Raw genomic sequence first — 11,776 nt, forward strand, 5'->3', positions numbered from 1 at the left:
GAAACTGATAAAATCCGAAAGAAAAAAAAAAGGTCAGGATGCACAAAACTTTTAGGCGCCAAAGAGGGTCACTATACGCAAAAACACGAGGTTGAACAACAGCTAGCCTTCTCTCCTTTTCGTGTTTCGCTGAAGAACCGAAAATAATAGGCCTATTTAAATAATAAAGTCCACCGACAGAATTTGCATTGGAGGACCATTATTTTTACTTAGACCTGTATCTGATCCCCGATTGTCCGCTAAGGTAAAACATCAGGGTGCGATCGCTGACGCCTAATGCAACTTCGTCATTATTGGTAGTTCGATGTTGTCTACAGACGCCCGAGTTTCCCAGGTATACAGAGGGGACAAATTGATCCAGCAAACTTTCTATAAAGTCCGGCTTTGGATTAGCAAGCGCGACAGAGTTGCCAGAGCAGAAGGACAGTCCGTCATGTCTCCAACCAACAGCCCTGACTTCATCCTCAGGGTAGCTTACCTGCCTGTAAGTTTGCTTGTGTTCTTTCCTTAAAATAGTATACGTAATAAAGCATAAAAAGTTTTTTAACGCTATCTCCCAATTCTAAAATTTTGTCCGTCCGTCCGTGAAATTCCTGCTAAATTTAGCGGATAAATTGATATCACGAGGCCTATCGTTTTCAATTGATATCACGAGACACGAATTCAGGTTCTCAGCTAAATTTAGCGGGAAAATTGTATGCCACGTGACCTGACGTCACGGGATATACGGACCAATTCCGTTTCCCCGCTAAATTTATCGGAAAAGTTGACACCACGCGACCGGTACATTAATTCAGTTTTTCGCCTAAATTTGGCGGGAAAGTGACGTCACGTGACGTATACACCTTGGGAAAATTGACGGCACGTTACCTTTACGTCAAGTCAGTTTCCCCGTTAAGTTTGACGGGAAAATCCACATCTTGTTGCCAAAACATCGATTCAGTTTCCCCGCTAAATTTAGCGGTAAAATCGCGTCAAGTGACCTATACAACAATTCAGTTACCCGCTTTTTGAAGAAAAAAAAAATTTCGTGAAAAAAAATTTGCAAATAACTATAATCCCTTTAATTTTTTTTTTTTTTTTCATTTTAGTGTACGTTTTGTTTCGAGCAACCAGCGTGTTAGAAGGCTGCTCTAATGTTATAGCCGCTGACAGTTTAAGAAAAGCAGGGCGGTGCGAGTCATGAGCGTCTAAATATTGTTCCGCGGCCAATAAGATTGCAACTTTTAGCCGATAAGAGTGCGAATGATGAATCGCGAAGCAAAAAGTCGTAAACATAAGAAACCACGCCCTATGTTTCGTAGGCTGTCAGTGATTGTAGTATGTTAAGCGTAACTCTTTTCATTAAGTGGTTGTATGAAGAGGGAATCTGGTCGGTCCCGGGGAATAGCTCCAAATAATTTAAAAAATAGATAATCAATTTTTTTTCAGTAATCTTTTGTCACCGACGGAAAATGATAGACGAATGTATGGATTCATATAAATATACAATTAGGCTAACGTATACAGACTTAAAGAAATAAGTATACAACCTCTCTGGCGTCGGCGCTCAAAGAGCGATACGTTCGGGAATGATCCGAACCAAGAACACTCGATGACAGCCGAGAATGGGCTGGAGCTTAGCAGAAAAATACGTGTTAAGAAAGCAAAACAGGGTCCGGCGGGGTTCGAACCTTGTTCGAACCGCGTGCGTAGCCAACTCTACCAAGGTCATGCAATATTGAATATGCAGTCACACCTGCGAGCTTATTGCCTCGAAATGCATTTATACTCTGTTTCATGCTTAGTGTGCAACGCTGTCAAAGCTAGTGGCACGAGCATGGGGCTTGACCTTGTTGATTATTTGCACGCGTTCTCGCGCAAACAAACCCATAGATGAAGCCACGCGCTCGCGCCAGTAGCTCTGACAGCGTTGCACGAAACCGAGTATAGTGTGTACATGCCGGTTTAAACCTTGCGTTGAAAGGGGCCCGTCGCCACTGGATTAGGGTGTGCCCTGCGCAAAACCACTAAAATCGCTTTCAACTCAATTGAGCCTTAGTAGAAAAACGTTCGGCTGCTACGTTACGTTACGTTTTGAATGTTCTAACCGCTTGTGAAGATGCACGACGGGATCATTTTCATATAGTGATAGGACGGGCATAATAGCAATGTATAAGCATCATCGGAATGCTGACGAACCTTCAACAGAGTCTACATTCCTTTCGATTGTTATTTTGCTTTGAATCGTCGCTCGTTTCTACACATCTGCTATAGAATAGAGGTTTGGGCCTTAGAGCGAAGTTTAACTTCATTCAGAGCAAAATACAAAATGCACGCGTTTTCCCTTAAGCACAGGGTGTGCGTTCCTATGGGAAAACGCGTGCATTTTGTCTCTATGCCGGAGAACAACAGGAATCATTTTTGTTCATGGGTCGTAGCGAATACTATGCAGCTTTATTGAGATTGTAAAAGTGTAATTGCGTTAGTTACAGTATTTTGCTCCACCAGTGAACAGGAGCAGCGCAAAAGTAGACCGGTTGCTGCCTGCTTCAATTTGCATATCGAAAGTCGCATAAACACTAGCGCCAGTTGAACCTCTAGCGTACATTAGAACAACCCTATAAGGTAGCCAACGAGCGGCAAAAGAATATTATTTTTTACTGATTTTTATAAACGGGTTGGTATTATTTTTATTACATCTTTGAAAAAGATGTAAAATAACATAGAGTAGAGGAGATACGATCATCAAGCATGACAATGTTGCTGTGGACATGTCTGATCCATCATATGAATTAGATCATTATTTTAGTGCTACAAAACATTCTGAAAATCTTGATCTTCTATTTTTACATTCTTATCAAATGTTTCTCAATTCCAGTTTCCCCTCTACGTCATTGAGGAACAACGGAACAACCAAACGCATGTCTTTGGCATTACTGGATCAGTTCTGGACAACATCACTACCGCCATGAACATCACGTGAGATATACAAGCGGGGGGAGGGTTGTGTTCGAACAAAACTTATACAAACTTGAAAAGACGAAGAGGTGATGAAATTTTAGGCAAGGTGGAGCAAGCTGCCGCCCGTTATGAAGGGTATAGCCATTACCATCTATCCACCTATCCACGTGCGTCTCCGACTTACGTGCTTGATGTGCTTACCGTGTCAAAAAAACAAAATGGCCCCTCGATTTTAGCTTGATGACGTCATACAAGTGTCATGCTGTCACCGGCCGCGATCCTGGCGGTGTGACAGCAGCGGTTGTGGATGTGGCAGACGCCTGTTCCACTGCAGGTCGCTCTTCAGCTTGTCAGTCCACGGGAGTTTCGGCAGCCAGAGTTGGGACGCCACGACAACAGTGCCACTTATTGGTTCTCTCGTGCTTTCTTCCAACCGCTAAAAAAATCTCGCCACCCGCAAAATGGTAATTTCTCCCTCTAGACAACTCAGAAAACCGCTAAATTTAGCAGAAAACCGCTAAATTGGCAATACTGTAGTACGGGCGGCGATTGATCGCTTTTCAAACTAAAAACTCAGGTTGCCGTTTGCGATGTTACGTTGAGTTTGTCCTTCTTATTAGCCTCCGTCTCGGGTTCTAGTACGTCGGCTTGCAATGCTGTGGGATGAGCATGTGGACTGCTCAGTCTGTTATGCTTGATAGGAAACAGGCGTTCAAGCAAGAGCTTTCCGACGCAAGCCCTCTAGATTTTTTGCACGAACAGAAAGGCCGATATGCACCAGCATCTGTTTCTGACAGCTCGTCAAAGTGATGGCGCCGACTTTCAAACGCCACACGCGCAAACACATCGCCCTTCAACACACCCACTTTCTGTGCATGCAGCATGCACAGATCACATTTTCCCACGGGAGCTGCGGGCACTGCCAGTGCCCGCAGCTCCCGTGGGAAAATGTGACCTTTCATAAACAATTGGTTATTGCACACTATATGGCTTGGTTTCGTTACTGAAGTTGTTATCAAAAGCCATGATTATGAAGCGTTATTACGTTTCAAAACTCTCAGATCTGTATTTTCCTTGAACGGACCATGTCCCTCCGCGGACATTGCTTGCTTGAGTGAAGGGGGGGGTCACAATGTAGCAAGGCCAGGTAGAGTCAGCAACGGAACCCAGCAGAGGGGAGAGGGGGGAGGGGGTTAAAGGGGTACTCCGCCGATTTCTTCATGGTCCCCGATTTGCTTGAAATTTTGCTAAACTCGCCAAACAACATCGCCAAAATAGTATCCCAAATATTAGGTCGAAATAATTTTTTTTCACGAAGTTATTGAATTTACAATTTTGGTCCTCACCGTGTTTGTCAAACTGAAAGTCTCTACTGGCAACAATGAAAAAGTGACGTCATTGGAAGTGCCGGGGTTCACTCTTTGGACTGTAGAATTTGTTCCCAACTGATTCGAAGCAGTTTTATGGTGTCAAATGAATGCCTTGAAAGCTCGCTCCAGTCCCCGCGCTCCAGCACGGAACAAATAATTGGCATATTCTATTTTTTAGACTGCTCGCCCGACTGGCAAGCTGAACTTCCACTGACGTCACGGCCCTGAAAAGGGCGGGTATATTTGAATGTCTGTTTTTGCATCATTTTCATTTGCCGATTTCGCAATAACTATTATGAATTTCACGATATTAAATAGCATTCCAGAAAGGGTAAAGGCCTGGGAGTCAGAAAATATAGTTAGTTGAGGTAGCTCAAAAATCGGCGGAGTACCCCTTTAAGCACTGCGCCAAGCTAACACACTCATCTACCCCCCCCCCCCCTTCCCTACTGCGCAGTAGAGTAGGGAATGCGTATTATATAATAATCTAGCAGGCGCGGAGGCATTTCAAATTCAAATTGCTACTCGTTAAAAGCCTCCTTCAAGTGCTTCGCACCTTCACAGCATTTTATGAAATGTCTAGCGAGGCGATTTTCGGTATTTACCTCGAAACACCGACATACGTACGTCAAAAAACTTGTTTTTTCGTAGAAAACAATAAACATCGGAAATTTAGTCGTTCAATAAATTAATTAATTAATCAATTTGCGTCTAATGTGATTTTATTAATGATATCTTGTAAGTATTCTTCTCCAGACGCGATAGCAATTTGTAGACGCCGGTTCTGATAAACGCTGGCTTTTCTAGGAGAAGCTAAACATATAAATTAGTGCAGAAAATGACAAGGATTTGAAGTAAACAAGACAAGAGATATTTTATATTAACGCGTGTCCTGTTTACTTTGTGTCCCCGTCTTTTTTTTTCAATCTATTTGATATGTTTATTTAAGATTAACCAACTAGCCCAGCAACGCACCTTTCTGGCATAAGCGACAGGAATTTTGGCTCCTGCCCTTTCGCCAGCTTTTACTCACTTTCCCTTGCCTATCTACGTCATTATATTTTTCAACGAGTCGCCCACGTAAAATCAACTGAAATACAGATTTACGTTACACGTCGGATGAATAATCAATTTATCACGCCATATCGCGCGATAAACGAACAGATGAAAGCCAAGGGCCCAAGGTATACGGAACGGTGAACAGAATGGAATCTTCTATAGGTGCGCTATCAACGTCACATGAAATTGCAGGTACAGGCTCGTGTTTGCCGAGGACCTGCAGTGGGGTGTCAAGCTCGCCAACGGAAGTTACACGGGCCAACTCAAGGCCCTCGCCGACAATGTGAGCGAAGCCGCGGTTAAATTGCTTACAGGGAGTTTCAGGGGACCGTTTTCGCACATTCGATACGGATGGGCCCTCCCGTACGAACTGCGATTGCGTAAGTTTTCTGCGCTAGCACATGCGCAGTTCATATTGCAGGGCCCATCGTATACCTTATCGGACGTGCAAAGACGGTCCCCTAAAAGTCCCTAATACTTCGTACAAAACGAAAAAAAAAAAAAAAGAAACAGTCTGCAGAAACTAATTCAGGCGTGTTTCTTCGATGTGTGACGGTCTTGTAACATTAATCATACAGAAACTACCTGCAAACATGTTCGAAGCGTGTATAACATGCTTGGAAAATGCTTGACGTGTTTCCCAAGATAATGTTATAATCATGTTTGCAGCGAACGCAGTGTCTTTTGTATGATGTATACAAGCAGAGAGTGTGGGCTTAACGATGAGACCAATATTAGCCATACGGGTTTACACAAGTGTCCGACGAACTCATTTATTTATTCATTTTATTTATTTATAAATACCGTGAACCGAATTGGGCGGATTATACAGGAGTGGAGCACAAGTGAGGAAAAACAAAGAGTACAACCGCACTGGCTCGCACCATACCACACACAAAAACAGCAAAGGTAGGCAATGTTATAATGGGTACATGAACGTAAGAACCAAAAAAAAAATTAATACAAAAAAAATTAATAATATCATTCGAAAAATTGATATTTTTCGAATGATCTTATTGCACCGCAATTTCCAACATTTCCAGGAACCTTGTTCAAAGTTTTTAGTGCTCTAACAAAAAAACAAAAAAGAAGAGTATTTGTAGGTATCATTATTAACTCGCGAAATTTGTGAAGGCCTATTGTGCCCACTCCTTGAATTTTTTTTTTTTTTTATACGTGGTTGGTAGGAAACGAGAAGTGTTTCTATTGAAGGAGTTCCCTGAAAGAATAAACAGAAACTTTGGCCTGGCGCGGCGTATACACTGGAGAGGGAACTTGAGCTGTTCAAACACACATGTGACCATTCGACTGTAGCAGGATACGATAAAACGAGCTGCCTCTCTCCGATTTCTTTTTTCCAATTTATCGAATTGGTTTTTGCAATACGGGTCCCATATCATGCAAGTATTTTCCAGGGTAGGTCTCATAAGAGCTGTGTAAGCTGTTAGATTCACCTAACACATGGCATGCTGTCGATTTCGCTTGAACAGCTATAACCTTTTTCTAGCCGTATTTCACAAATTGTCGAAGTGGCATTTCTACGTTAAATCTACCGATATTTTAACTCTCAAGTACTTAAAATGGTCAGCTAGTGCTACGAGGTCATTTCCTATTTTATATGTATATGAAAGTATGTTTGTTCCTTTCCTTGTGATTCTGGCGAACGTGCTTTTGTCGTGATTTAGTTTCATTTCCCATCTCTCACATAATCGTTTTTTTTATCCTGATTTGAAGGGTATAGCAATATATGGGTCATCTTTGAACATTCTCACTGTGTCATCGGAGCTTACTTCGTCGGCGATATCATTAATATAACATAAAAACAAAACAGGGCCCAAGACTGATCCTTGTTACACTCCCGACAGAAGTTCACAAGTAGCTGAAACATTTCTATTGACAGTCACAAAATGTGTCCTGCTAGCTATGCTCGGATCCATTCAAACTCCTTATTAACGCCGTACATAATGATTGTTCTACGAGTCCATAGTGAGATACGCGATCAAGGACCTTCCAATTCAACTCGTCCTCTTTTATTTCAACTTGAACGAAAGTTTAGCTTCACTTCAGTTTAAATTCCTTTCTATCATTTTTTTTTTTTTCTAACTTACCTACGTGAATTAGTCTGGCCCCGATAGTATTCGCTAAAATGAATAATGCAGTGCAGTCTGCCTATGGTTTCCCCTCAGAGTGACCGCGTGGTACGCTTTTGATACTTAAAAGAAAGCGCTATAGCGAATAATATAACTTTCCAGTAAATAAAGTAACCGGATTGCTTTAGTGCCTCCTTATTTGGGGCACCCGTGATCGAAGCCTTCACACCTCCAATTTATAAGCACTGAATTGTACTAAGTTAAGTAAGATATCATGCAACACCTTAGTATTTAAACAGTAACAAACCTTTGGGAGTGACCAGTGTTGTACGGAACGGCGTTCCAAGGAACGGCGTTCCTGGAACGCGTTCCTTTGAGGAGGAACGAAGGAACGCCGCCGTTCCATTTTGCATCGGTGGAACTGGAACGGGAACGCGTTACATTTTTACTGGAACGAAAAGAGTAACGGCGTTCCTTTTTTTCGTCCAGTGGGGTAATTTTTATTTTGTTTCGAACAGGGCAATTTTGAAAGGACAAAAACACTATCTTTACGAAGTGCAGGATCTCGTTATCTTTTCGGCTACTAATCTTGTGGATTATATTGTGTGGTCCTCGCTTGCTAACAGTTTCGGGTGCAGGAGAGCTGGTGGACATTGATTCATTTTTGAGTGCCCGAAACTGCGGTACAAAAAGCAAGGCTTTTAGTCGTAGGAAAAGACAAAGAAAGAGGGTTGTTTCAAGCTCAGCTACTTTCTTTGGTTCCACGAATCCTCATACACCCACAAATCTAAGGCCGACTACAGCCACTTGTGAACTTCCATAACGAGGCCTAGAGTTACAACAAGATCACAGACTGCCAGACATCGAACGCACCCTTCTGTCCCGAACATTGGTCACTTAAAAGATACACCAAAAAAATATTTATTCTCTTGTCCCCTTCCCTCCCTTCCCTCCCCTCCCTCCCCCCCCCCCCCCCCCCCACACACACACACGCACACACACCTTCAAAATGAACAAGAAAGCCAACCTTACAAAGAAGTAATTGTAGTTTTTAAGACGGACCTTCCAAAAGCCCTACCCTCTCCTCGAATTGCTCGTCTTGCGGCCAGCAACATCGAGAAGCAACTGTTGTTAAGTTCGAACAGGGGACTTCGCTCAGTTGAAACGTGGGAGGTTGCTGTGAAACGCACGTACAATGTTGGGTAAAAGTACATTCGACTCGTCTGAATCGTCCACTACAAACATGAATATGTTTAAAAGCTGAGATTTTTAACTTGAATATATCAACAAATGAAACCCTGCTTCCGCTTGTTTTTTTCTCTTGTTGCCCTTCCATAGGACCTACAAACTCGTATGTTGACTTCTAATGCGATAGGTAAAAAGAAAAATCTCTGCTTGATTAAACTAAATATAGTAATTAGCAAAATACAAATGTAACGTATATGTAACGATACGTTCCATTTTTTAAACTGTAACGGGAACGAGTTCCTTTTTCACAGATGTAACTTGTAACGGGAACGCGTTCCAAAAATCAAAAGGAACGAGGAACGAGCTTTCGTTCCTTTTTTTGAGGAACGTGTACAACACTGGAAGTGACTCCTCAAGTACCTCGAAGGATAAGTCCGATAGCATGTAACCCCTTAGCCTTAAAAGGGGTAGCAAACCATTGAAATTGATGAAATAAGTCCACATAGCATGTAACACAATATCATTACAACAGTAACAAACATTTGCGTGGCGATTCCTTGCTTCGTGAACCTATACTTGATAAGAGATGGCGCAGGACGAAACTAAGATCGGAATATGGCTGATCTGCCCTTCTTTAGAAAGCGGACCTGGCACTCGGTCCTCACTACCCTGTGCTGGAGCACACCGAGGATTTCGAGCCCGCCCTGCCACATAATCAGGTTGCCATGGACATCATGAGTGGCATGCAAAGGGCGTTCGCGTCCAACATCTTCGCCTGCTTCACCGCTTTCAGCACTGAGGTAACGCATATTCAAACAAGCTGCATTGATGACGAGCTGGGCAAGAATAACGATTATAATCACCTTGCTGTGTTTGGAGATTTTTTTTTTTTTTCCCTTGTTCCTCTTCTCCAGAAATTATTATCGCTAAATTGTATTGTCTTTTTTCATGACGTCAATAAATTTACAAGGCTGGTGGTGGCCAGATTAGCTAACAGCCTTATGGGAAGTTAAAGAGCTACGCTGGACATGACCGTTACACTCCCTAGTGGCAGAAAATGTTGTTTCGCATCATCTTGCAATAGGGTTTGCCGTCAAATCCCGTTGACGGATTAGAGATAATTTGTTCTTTTAGAATATGAGCACGAACTGAGACGTCATCTAGAAAGCTTCGTAAGGTCTTGTATTTATTATACACGTCCTATCTTCATTGCTGCACGCTTCCATTGTCATCCGTCTACGAACGGGCCGTGTTTTCTTTTCTCAGAAAGGCGATGATTAGTTAGTGCATGGAGCGTGAGGTAATAAACAGCGGAAAGTTCTGGCGCTGTTAGATGTTTCTTTCACTGCGGACTTGGAGCTTTATTCTTCTTTCGGGAATAGGCATCACAAAAAACATTCCTAAACATTTCCTTTGGAATGTCGGAGACCTAGTTCGAGTAGAGTAAAACCGAGCAGAATACACGCGGAACGCCTTGCCCCTATGCGAGGCAAAACAACTACGACGGGACACAAGTTACGTCATTCCTCTTAAAAAATATGGAGCTTAGGGCGGTGTTCAAATAAAAATAAAATGTTATCAGTCTTTCGAGGTCACTCTATAGATGGCGAACTATACTGTATGCGACTAAAAGTCCGTTTATCTTTGTTCGAGCGGTGTAAAAAGGAGCTTAGTTTCCTAGAAACCGCACAGCAGCGGCCGCCATTTTGTCCGAAAAAACTTGCGAAACTTTGGCTGCAAGTCTGAGACTTCCAAAAGGTACTTTTCTCAAGTTCTTCCTCTCAGCAACTACAATAAATTCGTGATTTGCTCGTGGGAGCGTGTTTTAACTATTATAGTGCCTGCAGGAACGCGTCTCCGATTGTTGTGTTCACTGCGCTATTATTTGTGGTCAATCGATTTCCGCCTGACAATGTCATACAAGTGTCATGCTGTTGCCTACCGCGATCCTGGCGGCGGCACAGCAGCCGAGGTGGATGCGGTAGACGCCTGTCCTGCTGCAGGGCGCTCCTAGCTTGACAGTCCATGGTGGCTTCAGCAGCCACGAGTTGGGACACGTCGATCTCAGCGACACTTGCGTTTACTCGCGCTTTTTGCCGGAACTTCTACGACCAACCGCCAGGATCGCAACATCCATCAGCATGACATAGACAGCCTAGACCGAAGAGAGGGTCCATCTCGAACCACGGGTAGCGTGTGCAATTTAATGGCAAGGGCCCCCCGCGGGGATTAGTCGTAAGTGCGCATGAGCAGCATTTTCGCGTGGCGAAGAGGAAAGTAGGCGAAAAGGAACTATCGATGCTCTCGCCTCCTCCTTGCAGCTTCTATTGCGAACGCGGTCCATTAACCACATGACTCCACTCGAGCACTTGGAATCTGTAGTACAGGACACGCAGACTTCTGTGACATATCGTTTGCTGCTCCCGGTCGGGACAACTTTTGATGCATGGACGGTATAGGACGCTAAACAAACCAGTCGGAGACGCGTTTGAGTCACCACAATTTGATGAAGGAGATCTGTGTTCACCATTTTTTGTAGGTGTGGATCACGGTCATCAGCGTTCTCCTCTTTCTAAGTGCAATGACAGCGCTGCTGCGCCCGGCCAGTGACTTTTGACAGAGTCGTCCGATCTCTGCTCACGTACTTCGAGGTCATGCTGCAAGAAGGTGAGAAAATACGGCTCAACTGTAGAAGGTAAGCAAAGAGCTGACGCCTCAAACCTGACATAACTTCCTTGTCAAGGTGCTCACACAGGTGTCTTTTCGTGCAGTTTAATTCATTCCAAAGATCGAGAGGCTTTGCCTCGTAATATGAAGAGCAGGAAGCCCCGAAAGTCGCAACTCACTCAGGGGTCCTCATATACGACGGGATCGAGTGGGAGCAAGGGACTGGAACATCGCCGCCTGCTGCGATTGGTCAGTGGGCCATTTGCAGCAGGCGGCGATGTCCTGGCTCCCGCTTGGTCCCGGTTAAATCCCCGCCGTGTAGACTAGGGCCCCGGTTCTTTTTTTATTAGGAAGCAGCCTGTAACTCTAAAACTGATTCGACTTTCCAGCATTCGTTCCAACCTAAAATCAACAAAAAAAAAAAAAAAAAAAAAAAAAGTTGCAGTGCGATACGTATAC

General features: G+C 43.6%; 1 protein-coding gene across 1 annotated transcript; it reads left to right on the plus strand.

Moving 5' to 3' along the window:
* The first annotated feature begins 433 nt into the window (after positions 1 to 433).
* Positions 434 to 11,339, plus strand: LOC121834818 (glutamate receptor ionotropic, kainate 5-like). Its single transcript, XM_042288633.1, has 5 exons — positions 434 to 484; positions 2,861 to 2,961; positions 5,565 to 5,655; positions 9,289 to 9,450; positions 11,190 to 11,339. The coding sequence occupies exons 1-5, from the start codon at positions 434 to 436 to the stop codon at positions 11,265 to 11,267; spliced, it is 483 nt and encodes a 160-aa protein (XP_042144567.1). The 3' UTR covers positions 11,268 to 11,339.
* Positions 11,340 to 11,776: the final 437 nt, after the last annotated feature.

Source organism: Ixodes scapularis, unplaced genomic scaffold (genome assembly GCF_016920785.2).
Source record: "Ixodes scapularis isolate PalLabHiFi unplaced genomic scaffold, ASM1692078v2 PGA_scaffold10__122_contigs__length_95168666, whole genome shotgun sequence".
In the NCBI taxonomy this organism is placed as follows: Eukaryota; Metazoa; Arthropoda; class Arachnida; order Ixodida; family Ixodidae; genus Ixodes; species Ixodes scapularis.